This window comes from Neoarius graeffei, chromosome 12 (genome assembly GCF_027579695.1).
Source record: "Neoarius graeffei isolate fNeoGra1 chromosome 12, fNeoGra1.pri, whole genome shotgun sequence".
NCBI classification, from domain to species: domain Eukaryota; kingdom Metazoa; phylum Chordata; class Actinopteri; order Siluriformes; family Ariidae; genus Neoarius; species Neoarius graeffei.
In genome coordinates this window covers 20,703,357-20,729,795 of record NC_083580.1, presented here as the reverse complement: position 1 = coordinate 20,729,795, position 26,439 = coordinate 20,703,357, and the positions used below count along the sequence as shown (strand labels likewise).

Here is a 26,439-nt window from a genome sequence, read left to right as displayed (position 1 = left end):
TCATTTATTTATTGAGGAAAATGATCCGATATTACATATCTGTGAGTGGCAAAAGTATGTGAACCTTTGTTTTCAGTATCTGGTGTGACCCCCTTGTGCAGCAATAACTGCAACTAAACGTTTGCGGTAACTGTTGATCAGTCCTGCACACCGGCTTGGAGGAATTTTAGCCCATTCCTCCGTACAGAACAGCTTCAACTCTGGGATGTTGGTGGGTTTCCTCACATGAACTGCTCGCTTCAGGTCCTTCCACAACATTTCCATTGGATTAAGGTCAGGACTTTGACTTGGCCATTCCAAAACATTCACTTTATTCTTCTTTAACCATTCTTTGGTAGAACGACTTGTGTGCTTAGGGTCGTTGTTTTGCTGCATGACCCACCTTCTCTTGAGAGTCAGTTCATGGACAGATGTCCTGACATTTTCCTTTAGAATTCGCTGGTATAATTCAGAATTCATTGTTCCATCAATGATGGCAAGCCGTCCTGGCCCAGATGCAGCAAAACAGGCCCAAACCATGATACTACCACCACCATGTTTCACAGATGGGATAAGGTTCTTATGCTGGAATGCAGTGTTTTCCTTTCTCTAAACATAACGCTTCTCATTTAAACCAAAAAGTTCTATTTTGGTCTCCTCCGTCCACAAAACATTTTTCCAATAGCCTTCTGGCTTGTCCACGTGCTCTTTAGCAAACTGCAGATGAGCAGTAATGTTCTTTTTGGAGAGCAGTGGCTTTCTCCTTGCAACTCTGTCATGCACACCATTGTTGTTCAGTGTTCTCCTGATGGTGGACTCATGAACATGAACATTAGTCAATGTGAGAGAGGCCTTCAGTTGCTTAGAAGTTACCCCGGGGTCCTTTGTGACCTCGCCGACTATTACACGCCTTACTCTTGGAGTGATCTTTGTTGGTCGACCACTCCTGGGGAGGGTAACAATGGTCTTGAATTTCCTCCATTTGTACACAATCTGTCTGACTGTGGATTGGTGGAGTCCAAACTCTTTAGAGATGGTTTTGTAACCTTTTCCAGCCTGATGAGCATCAACAATGCTTTTTCTGAGGTCCTCAGAAATCTCCTTTGTTCGTGCCATGATACACTTCCACAAACATGTGTTGTGAAGATCAGACTTTGATAGATCCCTGTTCTTTAAATAAAACAGGGTGCCCACTCACACCTGATTGTCATCCCATTGATTGAAAACACCTGACTCTAATTTCACCTTCAAATTAACTGCTAATCCTAGAGGTTCACATACTTTTGCCACTCACAGATATGTAATATCGGATCATTTTCCTCAATAAATAAATGACCAAGTATAATATTTTTGTCTCATTTGTTTAACTGGGTTCTGTTTATCTACTTTTAGGACTTATGTGAAAATCTGATGATGTTTTAGGTCATATTTATGCAGAAATATAGAAAATTCTAAAGGGTTCACAAACTTTCAAGCACCACTGTAGATACGGCTTTTTCTTTGAACTATAGAGTTTTAGCTGGCAACGGTGGATGGCACGGTGAATTGTGTTCACAGATAATGTTCTCTGGAAATATTCCTGAGCTCATTTTGTGATTTCCAATACAGAAGCATGCCTGTATGTGATGCAGTGCCGTCTAAGGGCCCGAAGATCACGGGCACCCAGTATGGTTTTCCGGCCTTGACCCTTACGCACAGAGATTCTTCCAGATTCTCTGAATCTTTGGATGATATTATGCATTGTAGATGATATGTTCAAACTCTTTGCAATTTTACACTGTTGAACTCCTTTCTGATATTGCTCCACTATTTGTGGGCGCAGAATTAGGGGGATTGGTGATCCTCTTCCCATCTTTACTTCTGGGAGCCGCTGCCACTCCAAGATGCTCTTTTTATAGCCAGTCATGTTAATGACCTATTGCCAATTGACCTAATGAGTTGCAATTTGGTCCTCCAGCTGTTCCTTTTTTGTACCTTTAACTTTTCCAGCCTCTTATTGCCCCTGTCCCAACTTTTTTGAGATGTGTTGCTGTCATGAAATTTCAAATGAGCCAATATTTGGCATGAAATTTCAAAATGTCTCACTTTCGACATTTGATATGTTGTCTATGTTCTATTGTGAACACTATCAGTTTTTGAGATTTGTAAATTATTGCATTCCGTTTTTATTTACAATTTGTACTTTGTCCCAACTTTTTTGGAATCGGGGTTATAGATTGATGTGACTGGAGGAAGATACTCTTTAAGTGAAATTCATCCTTTGCATTTAACCCATCTGAAGCAGTGAACACACACACGCACACACACCCAGAGCAGTGGGCAGCCACACTAGAGCGCCCGGGGAGCAGTCAGGGGTCAGGTACCTTGCTCAAGGGCACCTCAGCCCAAGGCCGCCCCAAGTCAACCTAACTGCATGTCTTTGGACTGTGGGGGAAACCGGAGCACCCAGAGGAAACCCACACAGAAAGGCCCTCGCTGGCCGCTGGGTTCGAACCCGGAACCTTCTTGCTGTGAGGTGACCATGCTAACCACTACACCACCATGCCACCTTAATTTTTTTTTTTTGGGAACCTGTCAAGCCGTTTGTTTTTTTTGTTTTTACTTACCCAGTTTGGCAGGGGTGCTTGGCTTGGTGCGTGGCTCTGCTCGGTGTGAGAGAGCCCCTTGATACTACCCCAACCAGGCACCAATGGATCAATTCCACAGAGGGACTACACAGGTTGTTGGGTCAATTCCACAGAGGGACTATGTTATGCCTTCCAAGTAATGCTTGGGAATCAGACAGTCTCAGTGTTTAAGTTGAGGCTGAAAACATCTGTTTAGTCAAGCCTTTTGTTAATGGTGTTTATGAGGTAAAGGTGTAGATCTAGAGGGTCCTTAGAGTGTTTTGGTAAACTGTCCATAAATATGTGGACACTGCCAAAGTTATTATATTTCAGCTGTCTACCACAGTAGGGACTACACAGGTTGTTGGATCAATTCCACAGAGGGACTACACAAAAGTTGTTGGATCAATTCCACAGAGGGACTACACAGGTTGTTGGATCAATTCCATAGAGGGACTATGTTATGCCTTCCAAGTAATGCTCGGGAATCAGACACAGTCTCAGTGTTTAAGTCTAGGCTGAAAACATATCTGTTCAGTCGAGCCTTTTGTTAATGGTGTTTATGAGGTAAAAGTGTAGATCTAGAGGGTCCTTAGAGTGGTTTGGTAAACTGGGATGTATGGATGCTGTCAGTCCTCCACTTGCTTGCTCACTCGAGTTTGTTGATGGTGTAGTGGCTGGCTGCTTTATGTCCCGGGGCTCCCTCATGCCTGTGTTACCTTCTGGCTCTCCCCTTCTAGTTATGCTGTCAGTTAGTTTTGCCAGAGTCCCTGCTTGTACTCAGTGCAATATGTAAACTGTTCCTATTTATTCAGGTGACATTGGGCATACCTAACAACCTGTGTTCCCCCCCCCAAAAAAAAAAATCTGTCCCTCTGAGTTACATGTTGGTCCTGGGATCGAGATGCTGACCTCTTCTGCTCCTCGGACCTGCCTGATCCATCCTGGTGCCCTGTGTCTGGTTGGAGTCTCATCACATCGCTCCTGTGGAGGATGGCCCCACGTGGACAGTTGGGGGTCACGCCTGGAGGACGCTCTGGACTCTTGCAGTGGTGCTTTTGTGGCTGGGGACTGCAGTTGACTTGCTGACTTTGGGACTGCGGTTGTCATGAACAGTTTTGCGCTCGGGTTTCCGTCGGTGGGGGGGGTTTATAGCATCAACGAAGCTGACTTTATGTTAGGACTGTTAATGTTATAGTCATGTTGTCTGTTGTTGCCCAAATGAGCATGGGTTCCCTTTTGAGTCTGGTTCCTCTCAAGGTTTCATGTCGTCTGAGGGAGTTTTTCCTTGACACCGTCGCCACAGGTTTGCTCATTGGGGATAGATTAGGAATAAAATTAGCTCATATTTTAAGTCGTTCAAATTCTGTAAAGCTGCTTTGCGACAATGTTATTTGTTAAAAGCGTTATACAAATAAACTTGACTTGACTACACAGGTTGTTGGATCAATTCCACAGAGGGATGAAAAGGTTGCTAGTTCAATCCCCTGGTCCAGCAGGAATGGCTGAAGTGCCCTTGAACAAGGCACCAAACCCCCAACTTGCTGCTCATTGCATGTCACACTCTGGATAAGAGTGTCTGTTAAATACCTGTACTGTAACATAAATGTACATACAGGGTTAGTCAAAATTATGGATTATTTTTCTCCTGAATGTGTGGTGTGCCATGACCGCTGCTGGCATAATTGGGCCCTACTTGCAGTTGCTCGCTGGTTTTTGTGTATTGAACATGATGGTGAACAGGTTGAGACCATCCTGTAAATCATCCTGCACATATGATGTATGTTTTGTGAATAAATAAAAAGCGCTGTAATTCTTACACTGATTTAGATGTAAATATTGTAAACATGTCATATTCATTGTTCAATTTCAACTCCAGTATTCTATGGTACGCTATATTTAAGGCCTTAAGAGTATGTTTGTACTACTTAAACTACTACTACTACTAATAATAAATGTAATAAAAAAAAAAACCGAACAAGTCACTGATGTACATAATGAACAGGGTGTTGGCACTTATAACAACAAAGGGCCTTAATACTGATTAAATGCGTGTTGTGTATTTTCCTCATACAGAATTTAAGATGAATTCAAAGCACAATTCTGAGATGCAGCATTTAAATTTATTTATGTACACTCAAGAATAGCAGTTAGTTAACAAGCAAATAAATATAAAATAGCTTAATTTCCAGTTCAAACTACTTCCTGTGATAAGATTCAGTCTCTGCGATAACAGTAAATAAGGTGCGTCAGCGATTGACCTGATCTGAACTAGATAAGACTTGCTGCTTTTATAAGGACTGAGAAATGAGGATGGAGGAGTGAGTTCATTGAGTGTGTCCATCAGGACGCTGGAGGTGTGATGAGAAGAGCACAGCTAATTGTTTCATACCATTGTGGTGACATCAAGCTGGTAATGTATGTACAGTAGGGCAAAAAAGTATTTAGTCAGCCACCAATTGTGAAAGTTCTCCCACTTAAAAAGATGAGAGAGGCCTGTAATTTTCATCATAGGTACACTTCAACTATGAGAGACAGAATGGGGGGAAAGAATCCAGGAAATCACATTGTAGGATTTTTAATGAATTAATTGGTAAATTCCTCGGTAAAATAAGTATTTGGTCACTTACAAACAAGCAAGATTTCGGGCTCTCACAGACCTGTAACAACTTCTTTAAGAGGCTCCTCTGTCCTCCACTCATTACCTGTATTAATGGCACCTGTTTGAACTCGTTATCAGTATAAAAGACACCTGTCCACAACCTCAAACAGTCACACTCCAAACTCCACTATGGCCAAGACCAAAGAGCTGTCAAAGGACACCAGAGACAAAATTGTAGACCTGCACCAGGCTGGGAAGACTGAATCTGCAGTAGGTAAGCAGCTTGGTGTGAAGAAATCAACTGTGGGAGCAATTATTAGAAAATGGAAGACATACAAGACCACTGATAATCTCCCTCGATCTGGGGCTCCACGCAAGATCTCACCCCGTGGGGTCAAAATGATCACAAGAACGGTGAGCAAAAATCCCAGAACCACACGGGGGGACCTAGTGAATGACCTGCAGAGAGCTGGGACCAAAGTAACAAAGGCTACCATCAGTAACACACTACGCCGCCAGGGACTCAAATCCTGCAGTGCCAGACGTGTCCCCCTGCTTAAGCCAGTACATATCCAAACCCGTCTGAAGTTTGCTAGAGAGCATTTGGATGATCCAGAAGAGGATTGGGAGAATGTCATATGGTCAGATGAAACCAAAATAGAACATTTTGGTAAAAACTCAACTTGTCGTGTTTGGAGGAGAAAGAATGCTGAGTTGCATCCAAAGAACACCATACCTACTGTGAAGCATGGGGGTGGAAACATCATGCTTTGGGGCTGTTTTTCTGCAAAGGGACCAGGATGACTGATCCGTGTAAAGGAAAGAATGAACGGGGCCATGTATCGTGAGATTTTGAGTGAAAACCTCCTTCTATCAGCAAGGGCATTGAAGATGAAACGTGGCTGGGTCTTTCAGCATGACAATGATCCCAAACACACCGCCCGGGCAACAAAGGAGTGGCTTCATAAGAAGCATTTCAAGGTCCTGGAGTGGCCTAGCCAGTCTCCAGATCTCAACCCCATAGAAAATCTTTGGAGGGAGTTGAAAGTCCGTGTTGCCCAGCGACAGCCCCAAAACATCACTGCTCTAGAGGAGATCTGCATGGAGGAATGGGCCAAAATACCAGCAACAGTGTGTGAAAACCTTGTGAAGATTTACAGAAAACGTTTGACCTCTGCCATTGCCAACAAAGGGTATATAACAAAGTCTCATCTCATCTCATCTCATTATCTCTAGCCGCTTTATCCTTCTACAGGGTCGCAGGCAAGCTGGAGCCTATCCCAGCTGACTACGGGCGAAAGGCGGGGTACACCCTGGACAAGTCGCCAGGTCATCACAGGGCTGACACGTAGACACAGACAACCATTCACACTCACATTCACACCTACGGTCAATTTAGAGTCACCAGTTAACCTAACCTGCATGTCTTTGGACTGTGGGGGAAACCGGAGCACCCGGAGGAAACCCACGCGGACACGGGGAGAACATGCAAACTCCACACAGAAAGGCCCTTGCCGGCCCCGGGGCTCGAACCCAGGACCTTCTTGCTGTGAGGCGACAGCGCTAACCACTACACCACCGTGCCGCCCCTATATAACAAAGTATTGAGATTAATTTTTGTTATTGACCAAATACTTATTTTCCACCATAATTTGCAAATAAATTCTTTAAAAATCAGACAGTGTGATTTTTCTGGATTTTTTTTTTCTCATTTTGTCTCTCATAGTTGAAGTGTACCTATGATGAAAATTACAGGCCTCTCTCATCTTTTTAAGTGGGAGAACTTGCACAATTGGTGACTGACTAAATACTTTTTTGCCCCACTGTACCTTTTCCAGCATACTTCAAAGTGTTCATTTTGATTTACTAACATCCAGGTTATGCAGCGTATCGCTAATTTACCTGACCATTTTTCATGTTTTTCACCAACTGTAGCTTGCGCCCTTACTCACTAGACAACAACGGTGCCTCATTCATCATCAAAACTAGCTAACAAGTTCAGGTGGGGTTTAAAGTGGGGATTTCACATTTTCTACTTTAAACATATTCGAGACAGGAATATTTTTGTCCATGAAAAATGCAGAAAGCATACAATTATTAGGCAATCATCTTATCAGGAAATGAGTAGCATCAAAAGCATTTACACAACCACATCGGTAATGACACTGATCTGATGCACACTCATGCAGAAAGGCTGGAAATGACCGCTTGTGTGAACTCGGCACTTGAAGCGTAGCCTCCCAGATCTCCCGTGCGCACCTGTGCCAAAGAAATAGACCATTATTTTAGAAACAAACACAAACATTTGTAGAGGAAGCTTTCCAAGCGATATTTTAATTTCCCATGTCCAGTTTGTCCCATGTTCTCACGTTGTCTTGGGTTTCCTCTGAAAAACACAAGAGTAGGTGGACTGGCTATGCTAAAATACCCCTAGGTGTGTATGCCTGTGTCAACATGCATGTTTTTATAGTACCCGGAGATAGACTCATGTGTTCTTGACTTGTTCCCAGTGCTCTGGATCCTCCACCACCCGCACCAGGACAAAGCAATGGCTAAATGAACAAATGTCCAAAATACACAAGCTGGTCATTTTTCCATCCATCTTCAATAACCACTTTATCCTGTTAAGGGTCTGAGAACATGCGAAACTCCACAGAGACCGTAACCCGAGCTCAGGATCAATATTTTGGACAACTTCCAGCCATTATTTACAGGAAGCATATTGCTATGAAGACAGAATCAGTCATCACCTTCACCTTTTTCCTTTCGTAGCCACAAAACAAGCATTTCTTTAACTCACTAACTGAATTAACACCACCACAATACAATATTTCTTGAATTGATGAGTAGCATGCTATAGATGCACAATGGTGTAACATAGGGAAAAAAATTTAAAATTCAGGTTTTGATTTTATGTACTGAAATAACTATTAGGCACAATTTTTACAATATCTATATAAATCAGTTGTTTTTACCCATTTTAACCTTGAAATCAGCATTTTAATGATTACCCATAATGCATTGTTTATCGCGCTAAAACAAGCAAAAACGTCATAAGACAGTGGAAATAATACCTTTGCTACCGTCACGTGGCGTCTTTCTCGATTGCACGTCCCTAGAAGCGGACCTTCTAGAACATTCCTGGGTGGTCACGGACTGTCACGTTCGGTTGTGAAACTCGCTAGGATGGAGTATTTTCGCGAGTTTAGTGGCAAACTTTTGCGCCGCAATTTCTCTATTCTCGAAATTTGTAACCTGAAACCCTACAGGAAATGTTTCATAATGTTTGGGATTTTGAAAAATGCTTCTAGCAAGTTTATTTCGCTGTATTTTTCCGTGAAACTTGGCATAAATCATCCTTAAGTGATGAGCATGACATTGTTATTTTGGTATGGGTCACGGAGTTAGTTGGAAGTGGGAGAAATGAGAGTTTCTCAACTACAGCAGCACTTCTCACCATAGATGGCTGGCGTGTTTCATAGCGTTTGGGATTTACTAAATCGACTAAATCTCTAGATCTACTGAAGCTACGAGGATATAAATCACCAGGATTCTAATTTACTGGGTGAGAAGTATTATATATTTTTTTGAAAGGTTTATTCGCGCTACAAGTCCATGAAAGTTGGAATTGTTCATGAAGGGGTTAGTTAGATTTTGGTAGCGTGACGCACACAACAAGCAAAAGAAAAAACAAATTTTCTTCCGAATTTCCTTGCTTTATCAAAATTTTTTTTTTGATACATTAAAAGACTGTTTATAATATTTAAGCGATTTTTTTTATTATAGAGAATATTTGATCAAAACTTTCAAAACAGCATTCAAAGTGATTTTTCACGGGTGTAAATGTGTGACGTCCATAATTACGTTAAATTTTAAGAACTAAAATTCTGTTAAAAATTCTAGATTTGTGCTATCATTCTGGGGTTTTGCTGAATAATACTTTAGGGAGTTCTCTTACAATGCTGAAAATTCAATGAGTTTTGGTGAAATTCTAGAAAAGTTATTTACATTTTAACGCGCCTGATAGCGATTGTGCTCACACAGCGTGCTACTCATAATTATATTCGATCTTCAGTTAGCCTACAAGTTTATATCATGCCAGGACATCTTACACTCTTTTACCTCGCCATTTTATTAGTCAGTCAATGTGAATTTATGATGGTACACTAAGAATTTCCAGTTCCTGGGCATTCAGAATTTATGGGGTTAAAGCCCCAAGCACATTCTGTTTCCATTTTTTCCAGCACTAAAATACACATGTGCAGAGCTGTTCTTTAAAACACAATATCCTGCAGCTGTACAAGACCAGACCACATTCAGTACTTCAGCTTATCCGCTTTGATGTGAAAACACAGAATGGTCAAAATGATTCATTTGTCATTACACAATAAAGAAATGCTTGATGAAATGTACTGATAGGTTTTTGCTTGCTAAATTAGTGTTATAATGTAATGGGAAGCCCATGGTTTGCTCTGCATGACTGTTTCTTCATACCTAGTGCAAGGCATGATGGGTTTGAAAATTAGCTGGCCATATGCCTATGAAATGTGAAATTTTGAAGTGTTAGCTTCCCAAACCCATTTCTCTAAGCAACTGATACAAAAAGCCCCAACAGGAGTCAATTGACATGATGTTCTTTATAAAACGGCCACATGACCATGCCATTTTATAGAATAGTCTTTATTTTCACCTGGGTGCCAACACTATTTTTTTACAGGAGTGTTTATGTGAAAAACAAGCAGTTTGATCATAAATACTGATTTTTGTGGTAATATACTCATCTCACCTAGCTTAAAAAAACAAAAACCTAATGAAATGTTGACTATAGCTTCAGAATCCATTCCAATACTGTTGAAAATCATTTTACATAAAAAAAAAAACGTTTCTTTTTGTTGCATATGTGGAGCAATGGAGCCGAGAAATCAATCTTATCTTAAATGAGCTCCACTGAACTGTTAACCTACTTAGGTGACCTGCAATTTGCTCAGACACACAGAAACAAGCTGGCAAAGTTTTATGAAATGTTGAACGCTAGCAGCCATTGGTCAAATGAGTAGTAGAGATACAAACATGACAGTATCTTGTACGTCACTTAGGACGACTGTATAAGATGAGAAAAGAAACAGTGCCCTGATGTGACTCAATCAACATTGAGCAGTCAGGTTAAGACATCTCATTTCACAAGAAATGGTGTAAATGAGAACTTTTACGGTGAAGAAAGTGAACAAACAGAACTAGAGGCCTTTCTCCAGTGTTCTGGATTTGGCTGGGAACATTGGGTTGTTCTGGCACAGATTTTAAAAAGAAAATGAAATGAATGGACAAGAAGCAAATTTAAAAAAGCCCAGCAAAAATAAACATTGCAGCAGAAAAAACAGTCATGTACGCAAAGCCTGCTTTCAAATACTGACAGCAGCAGTGCAAGTAATGGAAACAGTAAGGGCAGAAGGGGTGAAAAGAGGTCTACTGGGAGGGGCTAGGGTCCTTAGTACACAGGCCGGTGACGAAGGTTGGCCACGACGGCACGGACAAAATCACCCGTAGTGCTGTAACCGCCGAGGTCTCGCGTCCGCACCTGAGACACACAAAAGAGATTTGGATCTTAAATACATTCAAAACAATGAAGATGCGCGGAGTGCTTTTGAAGTGAGAGCAGATGCAGATCTCATTCATACAGCACCATTACAGAACTGGGAACATGCAAGAAAAGGAAAAATAGTGCCAAGTTATAGATAAAGTCATTAGGTTAGTAGTTAGTAATGCTCTCATGTCCAGGCCCGGTTATTTCTCATGCTTCATTATTCATATCCACAGCAGACACATTATGACGTATCCAAATCAGCTCAGCCTCCCAAATCACCAAATTTGGAACAATGTACTGCTCTCTGTACGCTGACGGTCATGATGCATTTCTGTTTTGAAATAGTGCGACTCTCAGATTTCCGGCAGCATTGTTTACATTTGAGAGTACAGCGAGACAGGAACTAGTCCTTCAGGTTTCTCCTACGCTACATAACAATTGGTGACTGCTGTCAGGTATTTCGGACAGAACCGTTTCTGAGACGAGTGAAGAAGTATTCTGAGCCCTGCCGCGTTTGTGCTCCACTGGAATACTTTTGAGTTAACCTCAAATAAAATAAAATTAAATTTTAAAAAATCCTCACAATGACCCTTAGAGGGCTGTGTACAAAATTTAACAGCTCTTTAAGCTTCAATAACTTCCCAGTCCAGAGGGATCTCAAATCGATGCTAGTGGGAACAACCAAGTAAACAGGGAAAGTACCACCGCTAGAACTAGAGCTCAGGGGACACAGTTGGAGCAGGTCCCAGCCGTAAAGCTATTAGGAGTACATGTAGATCAGCACCTGACCTGGGACTGTCACATAAGTCACTTAGTGAAGAAGTGTAATGCAAGCATGAGTCAACTAAACAGGATTAGAAACAAATTACCTCCTAGGATAAGAAAGGACCTGGCACAAACCCTGGTACTCTCTCACTTGGATTACTGCTCTCCCGTATGGGGAAACACAACAGCTAAAAACATCAAACACCTCCAAGTAGTGCAAAATAGAGCAGCAAGGTTTGCCCTAGGATGTGATACCAAGACAGACAGTGCAACAATGCTACACATCTTAGGCTGGTTACCGGTGAGCGAGAGAATCCAACACAGAAGCTTTGCCACATTTCGTAGGATACTACACACTGGAGTGCCGAAAACATTGTACAACCAACTCACCTTCCAGTCAAACAACAGTCGGTACCAAACTCGATCAACAACAAATTCCATCAAACTGCCAAAACCTAAAACCAATGCTGAAAGGAAACGCTTCCTCTACCGTATGTCTCATCAATGGAATACAACACACGACAGGACAGTTAATGAATGAACTTGTATTTTTCCTTTATTTCTGCAGTATGATTAGGCCAAATAAAAAAAAAAAGTGTGTTTCCGGTAACCCGACCGATCGAGAATTTCCGCGTCGAAATTGCCGACCGTAAAGTTTTTATTACAAATTTCCCTCGATCTTTTAGTGTAAGCGGCGTTAGTTTGTCATAATTTTGTGTTTCAACGCATTCAAGTTGCGAAAGACACGATAAAAAGTAAAATATGTTTCGCCACTTCTATCCGCCCTCCTGCATAAACATGGAAGCGCACTTGTATGAGCCGAGCCGCCATTTTGAATCCTCATTCAAGGCTGTAATGCAAATTGCTTCCTGTTCAGTATACAAGTGCACTTCCATGGCAGGGAAAAACACTACATTTTACCGCCTATGTAGTCCCCTATTTATACAAATAGGAGTCATTCAGGATTCAGCCATGTTTGTGCTCGGTGTTTTTGCTCGACCCAAGTTCTACAGTAGGCTAGGCTAGGCCGTCTGCTTTTAATGGAAGTAGCCTAGCACGTTATTTTCACGTTATTTCTTGATAAGGTGTTTTCACGTTATTACATGAAAATATCATGAAATATCGCTTCCGTAGATCATAACTCGAACTCTCGCGATATTTTTTTTTATTCGTTTAAAGATTTAAAACACTTATTTTATTATGATGTGTGGTATGAAGGATTCTGTGCCAAAATACTATTTTGTAAGATGTTTACTTGTGTTAATTTTTTCGAACAAAATAAAAAAAAAAATTAAGAAAAAAAAAAACAAAAAAAAAAAACTTTTTCCTACCTACCGACCTTATTTTAGTATTTCATGTTACCGGAAACACACTTTTTTTTTTTTTTTTTTGGGCCTTATGTATTTTAGTGTGATTTGTTCTGTAGTTTCCCTGTCTGTCATGTGATATTGTATTGTATTTTATGTATAGGACTACAGGGAGAATAGCTAACAGAAATGTCAAGCTAATTGTGGATCCAAATAAAGTCAAAGTTGACTGGCAGTAAACATACGTTGTGATCATTGTACCGAAATATTCTTCAATTAGTAAATATACTAGCACCTTTAAATGCTGATTGCATGGCTAACGTGTTAGCAATAGTAACTTTTAAAGTATAAAGTTTAAAAAATGAAAAAAAAAAAAAAAGACTGGCTTACAGCAAGTTGCACGTAATAACTGTAGGTATGTGCAGAAATCTATATCATGTGCTTTATCCAGGTTCAACTAAAGACGCTCCATTAGTAACAACATAACTGCAGTTGTTTGGACTAACAGGAGATCCAGTATTGGCTTGGATATCCATTCTGTTTATGTAATTGCTTATCTTTTCAATTGTGCCTGTATGACTAAGAATATATTTTGAAGCCTTTCTCCAAGATATTTGTTCCTTTCTCTAGCAAAGAACTTTTCTTCACATGGAACTTCCTAAAGAAAGAAAAGGAAGGGGGGGGACCAAACACCTGAACCTCATCTCATCTCATTATTTCTAGCCGCTTTATCCTTCTACAGGGTTGCAGGCAAGCTGGAGCTTAACCCAGCTGACTACGGGCGAAAGGCGGGGTACACTCTGGACAAGTCGTCAGGTCATCGCAGGGCTGACACATAGACACAGACAACCATTCACACTCACATTCACACCTACGGTCAATTTAGAGTCACCAGTTAACCTAACCTGCACGTCTTTGGACTGTGGGGGAAACCGGAGCACCCGGAGGAAACCCACGCGGACACGGGGAGAACATGCAAACTCCACACAGAAAGGCCCTCACCGGCCACGGGGCTCGAACCCGGACCTTCTTGCTGTGAGGCGACAGCGCTAACCACTACACCACCGTGCCGCCCACCTGAACCTTGTGTACATTAATCTTTATAACGAACATGTGATCTTCAATGGCATCCAAAATATATTTTATGATATTTTATATCATAAAATAGCTCTCTCACCGGCGGCACGGTGGTGTAGTGGTTAGCGCTGTCGCCTCACAGCAAGAAGGTCCTGGGTTCGAGCCCCGGGGCCGGTGAGGGCCTTTCTGTGCGGAGTTTGCATGTTCTCCCCGTGTCCGCGTGGGTTTCCTCCGGGTGCTCCGGTTTCCCCCACAGTCCAAAGACATGCAGGTTAGGTTAACTGGTGACTCTAAATTGACCGTAGGTGTGAATGTGAGTGTGAATGGTTGTCTGTGTCTATGTGTCAGCCCTGTGATGACCTGGCGACTTGTCCAGGGTGTACCCCGCCTTTCGCCCGTAGTCAGCTGGGATAGGCTCCAGCTTGCCTGCGACCCTGTAGAACAGGATAAAGCGGCTAGAGATAATGAGATGAGCTCTCTCACCTCCTCGACTCTGCTCAAACAGATCAGCTTCCAAAGCTTTAACTTTCAATCCAATACATCATCAATGCTATTGTGCTCGTCATCTCAAAGATACACCAACTAGCCATGTCTTCTGTCATAACTCAGCACAACTGCATCATATAATCTGCATTGCATTCTGGGGTTTCTACTACTTCGACGTCGAAGACATTAATATGACAATGAGCACCACTGAAACATTATATTTAAGAAAACAAGCTCTCGCTTTTGTTTTCATAAGCAAACAGCAAAATATCAGGGATGAGAGTGGGTGGTCACCAAAAAAGCAGAAAACAAGATGGTGCCCGAAGCCGGGGGTCTGGGAGGGATACCCCCCCAGGAAAATTTTGAAAAATAAGGCCTTACAAACCACTTTTCCTGCAATCTGAGCTGTAGTAGATAAAAAAACTGTTGTCTTTTTTATATATTTACATGAAAATATGTTTCAAATCAACAGGAGTATTGTTTGAATTCAAAATAAAATCACATTCTACATTCAAGGGTATGGTTATAATTTATGATCAACAAAAATGACAAACTAAATTCACATTAAACGCAAGTTTTATTAATTATCAAAATGTTTATATATTAAATAAAATTTCTTAGGGAGAAAAGGTCAGTCACCCTATGTCCTCATTAGTTGCATATGATTTCAAAGTCTTTTGAAATATTTAAGTTTACATGTTCAATGTATTAAATCAAACGAATGCTAAGTTTATGGGATAATGTCTATGTACACTTTATACAATTATTTATAATTCACAGTCACTTCTCATTTTCATTTAATAATTTCGACTTCTTCTTCAGCCTTTTGGCCAAAGACAAAAGCTTGTCAGTCCTCGCTCTGTTTTTTATACCAGCATCGATTTCACGTACCTTCACTTCGTCTCGCTTGTCAATTGTATTCGGCATTTTGAGTAAAAAAGCCGATACGAAAGAGAAACGTATTTTTGAAGCGCAGCAACGATGAACATGTGCAAGTTTCGATAAAATAGAACGATGCGGGTACTTTTGTAAGAACTGTTATGATTGGCTTTTGTTCCCTCCCACACTCTTGTAACAACTGTTATGATTGGCTATCATGCTCTCGCCAGCGATGTTTTGGCCAATTACATTGTAGATAACACGTATTCTACAGCGAGACTTAGCGAGACTAAAGATGGCAAAAATGTAAACATGTAACATCGTCGTACGCTTGAGTATCACGAAGGAACATACCCCAACCCCCCTCAATGAAAAACAACATCTCAACGGATTTGGCATAATATCGATTTTCACTCAGAAAAAGCGGAAATCCGCCAAAAAGCGGAAAACTCTCATCCCTGAAAATATAGTTTGAACTTGAGGTTGTTGAAACTTTTTCTCCTATTAAACACTATTTGAACTGTGATCACCATGTCCACCTGTGACATCAACATGGAACACAATCACATCTGATGCAAATTGCTAAGATACAGCAACATCCAACAAAATAGCACCAGAATCACAGAACACATCACAAATACAGTATTTCAATAGAAATATTTTTCATAATCAAAATGCTGTATTTCCAGCCTGCTTGTAAAAAGGCCACTTCAGTCAGAAACGTTACACCTTTGTAGCCGATAAATTATTTGCCAAGTATAACTTCGGACTTAAAAGACATACAGAATTGTATATAATAGAGTTGATTCATAATTGTCCTAGAGACGGGTGAAAACTTTGCTATAAGTAGGAACGATGCTATGTCAAGTTCTCATTCAAACTGTTGTAGCTTGTAACGTGTGAGCATTTAAAAAATCAACATGTTGTGTTTCCGTTAACTAATATTATGTTGAATATTCTAAAAAGGAGCAACAAAATACTCCTTTGGTAATTTACCTGTTTTTATGCCTGAATTTAAGCAAATATTCCTTATGTCCAGCCAGTGCAGTAATCAGTACTTTCCTGTTCTGACTGACTTTTTTTTTTTGCACTATAAATACAGACTGTGATTTTTATGTCTCATCCCTATAGACTTATGGACACTCTGACCCACCTTTTTGCACTATCCCCCTATGGAGCACTTGCATGTGATGTCACAGCCGATCCAGATTGTGACAGACGCCATCTTGTCGGTCAAACGCCATATTCCGCCTTCTACTTCTGCTTTTACTTCTACCTTTTCTTCTGGAAAACCCTACTATATACAATTCTACTACAACGGCTGCGGCTACAAGCTCTCCCTACCTGTGCACGTTTTTTATGTTTTTTGTGTGTATTTTTGCGTGTTGTTCGTCTGTACCGGACTTCAATATCCACTACAACCGTACGGACTTACTGGACACTGGTTTCCAGCAGAAAATGACGGTTTGTAGCGATTTCCATCGCATGCACAACATTCCGGACGAGAAAAAAAAAAAACATTCCGGACGAGATAGCGAGACCAGCGGGGTCTTCGTGGATTGTTATCGGAAGCAAAGCGAAGGAGGCGGTGCCGGGAGCAAAAGCGAGGCTATAGAGCCGGCCTGTTGACTAAGCTCAGAAAACAGCCACTCAAATCTCCACTGCCAAACCTCTACCTCTCCAACACCAGATCCATGTAAACAAGACGGACAATTTGGAATTACCTTATTCTATAATCGGCTGGTCAGTGCTATACTCAATACTTAAGTGACTTACCCATCCAATGAGGATTCTTGTTTACAAGATGCCACATCTGAGTCACTGACAAATCCTGAATTTCTGTAGAGATAACTGTCCAGAGATTTATAGGCACGCAGTGCTTCACCACTGAACAGCGAGGGAAAGTTAATGAGGTAATTATACACGTCCGGGTATTCCGCTGGCAGTTCAAAATCCGGTCGTGAAAACTCCGTCCGGAAAGCCATAAGGGTCACAAATCTGTAGGTCGTTTATTTTAGACATATATCTAGTTATCTGTTCATTAGAAAAATGAGCCGTGTAGTCCGTCGGTTGAAATTGATCCATTCTGTACACAAGTGCAGCAGTATTCAGCGGTGTTTTTGACCGACAAGATGGCGGTTGTGTACTTTCCGGTCACGTGACTGCAAGATCTCTATTGGTGCACTCACAGTGACTGAATGTGGAATATGCATTCACCATGAATGTCCAGTCCATTGGTGTTGTGTTTTTCTTTGTCCTTGTGTGTGTTGAATGTACAGTATAAGTATGTGTCTTAAGAGCTACGGGATGTCTACATTTCCTTTTGGATCATTAAAGTATCTATCCAACAAAATGCCAGACACTGGAATAATCCTACAGCTATTATTTAATGCTTCAAAAATCTGTTTGCTGCTCTTGTTCTCCACATGTTCGCTTTTCCACCCAAGAACACAAGACGCAAGGCAACAAGACATCATGGATGTGATGATGGAGGTGATACCATCACACGTTCAGCAGAGTACAACCGCTTGATTGACTTGATGCTGTTCTACAACACTAGGCACAAGGATGGAACACACCCTAGATGGACTGCGAGTCCATTGCAGAGCATCTGGCATGTGTGTCCACCTACTGGTATGTTTTTGGAGAGTTGGAGGAAACCAGAGGACCCAGAGGAGACCCACACAGACATGGGAAGAACACATAAAACAGATGGCAACTTGAGCTCCGCATCAAATCCAGGTATCCGATGCACTACTGTGCACCACGTTCTCTTACACACATTCAAATTTTGCTCGAAAACAAGGAAACATCATAAGCAGCTTGAGGAGTCATCAAAACAGAGAAAAGTGCAACCACAAGAAGCCCATGAGTTACTTTAACAAGCTGAAATAGAGGTCAGGATTAATCAGGTAGTTAGAGGTTTCTCTTCTTAGCATAAAAAGTGTAATCATTGTCTTATCACATGCAAACACACCCACACCGTGACACACATTATACCACCTCATACATGTATACATATCTCATGTTCGTCAGTTCTTTTCCAGGCCCAAAAGTCTGAATCCACTTCCAAGAACTGTTTTATTAACATCTGAATTATATTTCCCAAACAGGATTTAAACACAAAAGGCTAATATAATGGAGGCAGATATTAATGGTTCAAAGACAAGAACGAGCAACACTGTGATAGCAGAGTATATGCAAATCCTGTCTTTAAAAGGTAGATGTGCACAGGATGTTTTTAACCCATTCCCACCCAATGCCGAAGGAATTCTGATCAAGAATTTGTTGGATCAGGAGGATTTCATGATTCCAGTCCTAATGTACACCGCTCTGTTGGTACTTACAGTATGTACTAGAGCCCTGCACTCCCGCGGGACTCACTGGACCCGCCGCAAAGCAGTGCGGCGCGGGACAAATTTTGAAAGCTCATTGCGGGCGCGGGCGGTGATAAGCTGCAGTCCCGCTAACTAAAAACGTGTTTAAAATAAAATTTATAAATTATTAATTTATGTCTATCATATATAATTTGTGCTGGATATTTTATTTGGCATTAATAAAAACATTTTAAGATGCCTAAATTTGCAGAGAGAGTCAGATTGCCAGATTGAGTGAGGAATGGCATCTTAAATTTGCCATTGATCACCCTAACGGGCAATCCTTTGATCACTCTAATGACTCGCCGTTCACACCCAGCCTCCAGTGACCCACACTAACATGATGCCTCAATGACACCTTAGATGAGCTGGTCATCAGAATTCCGATTCTGATCCAGGAGAGGATAAATATCTCTCGTACGTTTCCGATTCCTTTCCTCTTCCGTGTTTGAGATCTCCAATCATGGCAGAAGAGCAGAGCTCCTCTACTGAAGCTCACAGTGCTTCAAAAGTAAGTGCTGCTTTAAAAAGAGGTACATTTACCGTTAAAAAGTCAAGAGTCCTGAAATCGGACATTTTAGTTAGAAATGCTTTACAAATGTAAACTGGGTTAGCCAAATGTTTTGTATGGCTGAACAATAAATATACCAAATTTCCACTTGGAATTACGTGCTCGCCTGTCTTTTTTTGTTGTTTATTATTATTATTAGAGACACTGACGAAGGCAACAGCCGAAACGTTTGTCTCCTTCTGCTGCTAAAAACAACTGAAAAGAAATGTAACTAAAAGAATAAGTTCAAGAGTGCGATCCATCTCTCCTTTCACACTAATTATTCATAGGAGACGCACCACGGGAGAGCGCATACTTAAATGATTAGCCTACTTAAATAATTATTATTATTAGGTCTACATGCTGCCATTTCAACATTCCGAATTCAGAAACAAGGTAAATAATAACAAGCGTGAACGTGAGCTGTAGATATTTATGCTCAAATCCACTCAAAGTAGGGGGCGGGGCACCATCACGCTGTGTCAAGACAAGAACTTTCCTGAGAAATAACGCGAACGTCTGCATCATGCGGGATTTGCGGGTGGGAGCAGGACAAAATATGGCAGGCGCGGGCGGGAGCAGGACTGAAAATCATAATTCTTTGCGGGCGCGGACGGGAGCGAGACTGCACAATGCGGGCACGGGTGGGAGCGGGACTGAAAAATCCGACCCGCACAGACCTCTAGTATGTACTGTACATTAGAGTAAAATGTTCTATTCATTTAGTTAAAACAGATCTTGGATGGATTTTTAGACCTTGCGACAACTCTGCGCGCGCGTGCACACAAAAAGAAAAAAAAAATTTTAAAAAGAAATGGAATGCTTCTTACCTTGCCTTGTTTGATAACTTTTTTAACAGCTTCAGACACCATGTTAGAGTGATATTCCAGACTGAAACAGAGTTCATGAACAAAACATTATTTTTATGCATTTTCTCAGCCACAATAACACCACAATATTGATAAGTCCCCCCCCCCCCCCAACTCGTTCAATATCATGCTAGCTGAATGGAATATATCCGATATACCACTCAAAGACAGCCAATATTATTTAAATAATAATCTCGACTTCATCTCAGTTATTAGTCACCGATATTCACTTCGCCTTTGGCAAATAATTCAATTTAAAAAAAAGATCTAACTTGACAAGACCTACAAGTGAACTAATTATTAAATAATTAAAATAAAAATAACACTCACTAAAGTCAAAGGGAATGTGTAAGGTGTGTTTTCATTTGATCTACATTTGCTAGTACAATATTATTACCAGGTTGCAGCCTCATATTGCCAATCTAAAATCATTCACAGATTGAATAGGGTGTAGACCATGAGGAGTAACACACCAGTACATGGAGGTATATGGTATCGGTTATGAGGCAAGTTGGTGATGAACTTACTTGAGATGCCTCAGCATGTTAGCAGCACTGAGAAGCATAGCAGTAGGATTAGCAATGTTCCTCCCAACAGCCTGAGCAAAAGGGTGCCTTGCCCCCTGATGGACAGAGACAATGAAAAAGAAATCATGCTCGAGAACAATACATAGTTTGCACATGACGTCACAGAGTCGGGGATTCCCTAGTGGCGGCCATCTTGTGGGTCAAGCTTACCGTACGGGTCACTGAGCACACATTGTAACGCGCGAGTACAAAGTCTTCAAAAGAACCCAAGCAGGCTATTTAAAGCTAGCAATGGTGCACACCTGTTGTATTCACGGCTGTCGTAATAGGTCAGATGATGACGTCAAGCGGAGCTTTTATGGAAATCCCACTGTACGGGAGCACGAAGGTGAGCAAACAAAGAAACTCAGCATACAAAGGAGAAATCTATGGCTTGCGAGAATCAACCGCAAGGATTATCAGCCTTCCAAACACAGCAAAGTCTGCTCCGATCATTTTATAAGTGGTAAGTTGTTTAAATAAACAATCAATTGTGTTTAAGTTTGTTTTTGGAAACCAAAACATCATGTAAACAATCTCTGGAGAATGCCTAACTGGAACCGCTGAGTGTACGTTTACATTGTAATGTACACTTAATATCGCTCGTTTGTCACGTTTCTATTTGACACTTGTCACTTCACTCACGCAAGGGTCATTTTTGAAAAACATTTTAGGTCTATTCTGTATGATTTGATTTGTGTTTAATCAACCAGGGATGCAAAGAGCGCGCCTTTTGGCGGATGCCGCCTTTTTCACGGCTGAATCGCGCAGATCCGCAGAAAAAAAAAAAACAACAGTTTAAATCGGAAAGCTGCGCACATTTGCGCAGTCCTGCACACCGCTCGGGCTGCGCAAATGTGCGCAGCTTTCCGATTTAAATTGTTTTTTTCTCATCCTTATACTTCCTGTTTCATGGACTGTAATGGATTTGCTTATTTAGTAATTTTAATACAGAATTTACTTTGAAATTATAATCAGACACTCCAACGCCCCCCCTAAAAAAAAAATCGGATCTGCGCGATTCAGCCGTGAAAAAGGCGGCATCCGCCAAAAGGCGCACTGTTTGCATCCCTGTTATTCAACAGTCTATTTAATGCTAGAATATATAAAGTTGTATATATCAGACAGCCTTTAAAGTTTGATGAAGTCAGTTTCAGGCTTTGGAGCAGGCTTTGGCAGTTTCAGGCTTTGGCAGCCCTGCATAGTCACTTGAAAATGCATCTTTGTCCACTTCGTAGGGGTCAATTCCCCCAATCAAGGCCAGTTTGGCTGCATACCGTTGTGGTGAGATGTCGTCTATTGTATCTATATACTTCTGTTTGCTTGATTTTGCTGACATTGATCTTTATTTTAGAAAACTGACTATATAACTTCATAAATTCGTCCGAGATAACGTAGCCGGTAATGGCGATGGTCTGTTTTGTTTGACCCACAAGACGGAGGCTGGGGGGCGTTCCCCGGAATGCCGTGACGTCAGTGAAAACTATCTATACTCCTATCTGAAAATGAAACAAATTTCATCAATTTTATAAGCCACTAAAGCTTTGACCCACACAAGATAAACACAACATTTGATTTTCAGGCTCATTTCTGTTCTCCCCCCCCCCCAGTGTATGATCTAAAACACTGACCGTCTCAAACACAGCATATTCAGCACTGTAGCTCTCTCCGGGTACCACGCCAGCTCCACCCACTAAACCTGCAGCCAGGTTATCAATGATGTTACCATAGAGGTTTGGCATTACCAGGACATCAAACTGGTATGGGTTCTGGACCAGCTAAACAACAAAGCAAAGCACAGAGCTTACAGAATGGCCTTATATTTTAGTACAAAGATTGAACTTTGCATGAAATTTCCAGTGAAAATAAATTACAAATTACAGTTGAAGGTTTATAAATTATGGTGTAACTAATTGTGAGCTTGATTAAGTTCCAGTACCTGCATGCAGCAGTTATCAATGATGATGTTTTCGTATTTGATCTTGGGATACAGCTCAGCCACCTCAGCGCAGCTCTGCAGGAAGAGCCCATCACCCAACTTCCTGTTTGGACCGGGGGGGGGGGGGACAAAAAAAAAAGTTCTTACTCTCTCATGTAAAGAGATGCACACCCATTTGTCTTACTGTTCTTGTCAGGAGTTTCCACTGATGTTAATTATGGTATTAAGTAGCTGCCTTAAATGTCACCATGTCCACACCTTAACCCAGACCTGGGCATTATACGGCCCGCGGGCCACATCCGGCCCTTCGGTTCATTCTGACCGGCCCGCGTAAGGTTAATTAGAAATTACAAAATAAACGTATTTTCTAATTTTACCTCGTGCATGGACTGAATGTGCATTGCTTTTATTTTGAAGTTGTGTTCAACAAAAACGTAATGCGTGCGACATGAACATGACATGAAATCCCACGAAACCTAATCCCGCGATAACTACTTCCGTAATTTGTCCAGACCAACCACAAACTTGTACGTCATCCTTCAAATGGTCCAGCCAATCACATTGTGTGACGTCACCAGCAGGCGCCGGAGCCCGAGCTGATCTGTAGATCTGATACCTACACCGAATCGACTGATGATCATCTGTCAGCTGTGCTTCGCATCTCCACCTCAGACATTCAACCTGACTCTGATGCACTCGTTAAAGACCAACAGAGACGAGATTTCTCTCACTGAACAAATAAACTGATTAGACTACAAATGTGGGCATCATTATTATAATATGATGTATCTTGCTTGATATTTGGAGTAGAAAGACAATATTGTGATGTCTTTATTGTGTTTTGGGGTGAATGTGACTGAAAAAAAAAAAGGTACAAACGTTCACATTTTGTTAACCATTGTTTTGGGAAATTTGATTGAATAAATGACATTTTTTGTAAGGCAACCTCGTTTTTTTCCATACTCTTACCAGTCTTAGCAGCTTGTAAAAACAATGTTATTTACTGTTTTATATAAAGAAATACAATTAATATAATGCAGAATTTAGTTCAGCCTTTTGGTCTGGCCCTCCACAAAATTTTCTGTTTCTCATGTGGCCCCATGGAAAAAATAATTGCCCACCCCTGCCTTAACCTAATCTTAACCTCAAATGACCAAAAGGAAGCTTTTGGGCTCAGTTAGGCTTGTTCATTAAGGCCTCTCAATGAACCTTTTAAGGACCTGATTAAAACTGCTAACATTTGTAACGACAAATGAATTCCACCCTGTTAAACTGCCTATGTTTAAAAACGCAACATGTGATGTAGTATGAATGGCTCATTAAAAGACTAGTCCTAGATGTAAAAATAGATCCTATATTATGGCTCACATGATGTTGGCCTTGTGCACTGCTGTAACTTTGTTCCGGCCCTTTTTGGTGGCGTAGTCAAAGGCAAACTTGGCAATGCGGCGTGACTTCTCTCTTGTGATGATCTTCAGACACTCAACCACTCCAGTCACACTCTGTAGCACACAAAACAATTCCTTGTTATAATGTTTTTTTTATATTTGATTGGATAGAAAATAGGAAGGAAAATAAGTAAGCCATTAGTTTTATCACACAAACACTCCAAACTTGTAGTAATCACTCAGTTTTCCCTGATCTGACTACACTGTTTACCTCAGCCAAGCCACACAGCTTTCAATCTTCACAATGGTTTATAAAGGGGAAAACAATTTCCAAATATTAAGTTATGACCGTACACACGTACAGTACAACATGCAAACAGGAGGCAGCACCGCAATAAAGAGAAATATGTCTACCATCCACTTAAAGGTCTCATTACATTCATTATTAGCTCATGACTATTAAAAACAAACTGAAAAGGGTCAAGAGTGGATCTGATTTTGCCTAGTGAATAACGAGGGTCAAGTCAAGAACCAAAAGTAATGGGTTGAACTGAACACTTCAGCACATGTTCCAGACATCTCCTCTCAGGGTCGCAAATTCGATAAACATACTGAATTTTGTCCAATGTAATTTACAGACAAAAGAAAATTTTACACTCTGTCCTGTTCAGGTGTTAAACAATAGGCAAGGCAAGGCAAGTTTATTTATATAGCACATTCCATACACAATGGCAGTTCAATGTGCTTTACAGAAGTAAAAACAAAAACAGTAAACAATAGAGAAATAAAATTACATAAAATAATTTTATTTTTATTCTAAAACAATTAATTAAAAGAATTAAAAGAAAATAATAAGAATTAAACAATAGTAGAAATAAAATAAAATGAAGTAGTAGTTCAAATAGGAGGAGAAAAAGAAAAAAAACAGCAGAATAAAATAGAATAAAGTTAAAGTAAATTTAAAACATGCAGAGAAAGTAAAGATTATAAAAAATGTAAAGAAGACAATATTAATTACTTAACAGAAAGCATCTGAAAACAGCTTGGTCTTTAACCTAGATTTGAAGCTGCCAACAGCAGGAGCATTTTTAATGTCCTCTGTCAGTTGGTTCCATAGCTGCACTGCATAGTAGCTAAAAGCTGCTTCACCATACTTTGTTTTAACAACTGGTTTTAATAGTAAATTTTTCTGTTTCGATCTGGTAGATCTGATTGGGTTAGGCCGCTGCAACATATCAGAGAGGTAATTACAATAGCTAACCTATTTGACAGATCTCTTCAATGAATCAGACCATGCGCGTGTGTGTGTGTGAGAGAGTGAGAGACCTCATGCTCCAGTGAGCTGTATTCGCCCTCAGTTTGTTCGCGGATGATCACCAGGTCCAGGTTGTTGTGGCGCGTGCTGTAACCCGGCAGGCTGTTCACATGAACCACGTTAGCAAACAGGTCCAGCTTCCTCCTGTCATTAAAAACACAAAAAGACACACTCAGGAACCCTAAAAAACCCCCACACAATTCCCCTCATACAAATCCTTGTTCCACATGGGTGGCATTTGACTACTGGTTAGCTGCTGCTTAAACTGTTTCAATACATTAGTGCTGATCAGCACATAATCACTTTCTAATTAGCATTACAGCTAAAATTGCAAGATGTTACATTTTACACCATCTTGTCCTTTTGTTAAAATTTTCATGCAATGCTAATAAATACACTTGATATTAAATATATAATTTGAAAATGCATTGATAGATTTTACTTCACATTACTTCCCAAACATACTCCAAAGCACCAATCAAAAGATTACTAATACAAGATGGGGTGGGGGAGGGGCTTCTGGGGGTGTCACTTAATATCAGAAAGAGTTTAACACCTAAGCAATGGTCAGTTTTTTGTTTTTAGTGTTTTTTTTTGGGGGGGAGGGTAATTTATCACACTACAGGTCATCCAATTTTTATTATAAACTGAAAATAACAAAATATTTCTTAAAAGCTGGATTTCTATTCCGGTCGGCACGGTGGCGTAGTGGTTAGCACTGTCGCCTCACAGCAAGAAGGTCCGGGTTCGAGCCCAGTAGCCAACAGTGGCCTTTCTGTGTGGAGTTTGCATGTTCTCCCCGTGTCCGCGTGGGTTTCCTCCGGGTGCTCCGGTTTCCCCCACAGTCCAAAGACATGCAGGTTAGGCTAATTGGTGGCTCTAAATTGACCGTAGGTGTGAGTGTGAATGGTTGTCTGTGTCTATGTGTCAGCCCTGTGATGACCTGTCGACTTGTCCAGGGTGTACCCTGCCTTTCGCCCGTAGTCAGCTGGGATAGGCTCCAGCTTGCCTGCGACCCTGTACAGGATAAGTGGCTAGAAATAATGGATGGATGGATTTCTATTCCAGAGATCATGTTCAAGTGAAATTAAAGCATTACATAAAAAGGATGGGTTTTTTTTTAATCTGAAACAAAATGGCTGGTCTTGTTTCT

The 26,439-nt window shown here is 40.9% G+C and overlaps 1 protein-coding gene across 2 annotated transcripts in view; it reads right to left on the bottom strand.

Moving 5' to 3' along the window:
- Positions 1 to 6,988: 6,988 nt before the first annotated feature.
- Positions 6,989 to 26,439, bottom strand: part of idh3b (isocitrate dehydrogenase (NAD(+)) 3 non-catalytic subunit beta) — a 57,694-nt gene continuing 38,243 nt past the window's right edge. Inside the window, exons 5-11 of one of the 2 annotated variants that reach the window (XM_060935653.1) lie at positions 25,298 to 25,430; positions 23,952 to 24,085; positions 22,584 to 22,686; positions 22,276 to 22,422; positions 20,606 to 20,700; positions 20,040 to 20,100; positions 6,989 to 7,446 (exon numbers count right to left, since the gene is read on the bottom strand). In XM_060935653.1, the coding sequence (XP_060791636.1) occupies positions 7,369 to 7,446; positions 20,040 to 20,100; positions 20,606 to 20,700; positions 22,276 to 22,422; positions 22,584 to 22,686; positions 23,952 to 24,085; positions 25,298 to 25,430 (751 nt within the window). In that variant the 3' untranslated portion in view covers positions 6,989 to 7,368. Of the gene's footprint in view, positions 7,447 to 9,851; positions 10,763 to 20,039; positions 20,101 to 20,605; positions 20,701 to 22,275; positions 22,423 to 22,583; positions 22,687 to 23,951; positions 24,086 to 25,297; positions 25,431 to 26,439 lie in introns of those variants that run through there. The other variant, XM_060935652.1, reaches the window with a different exon arrangement.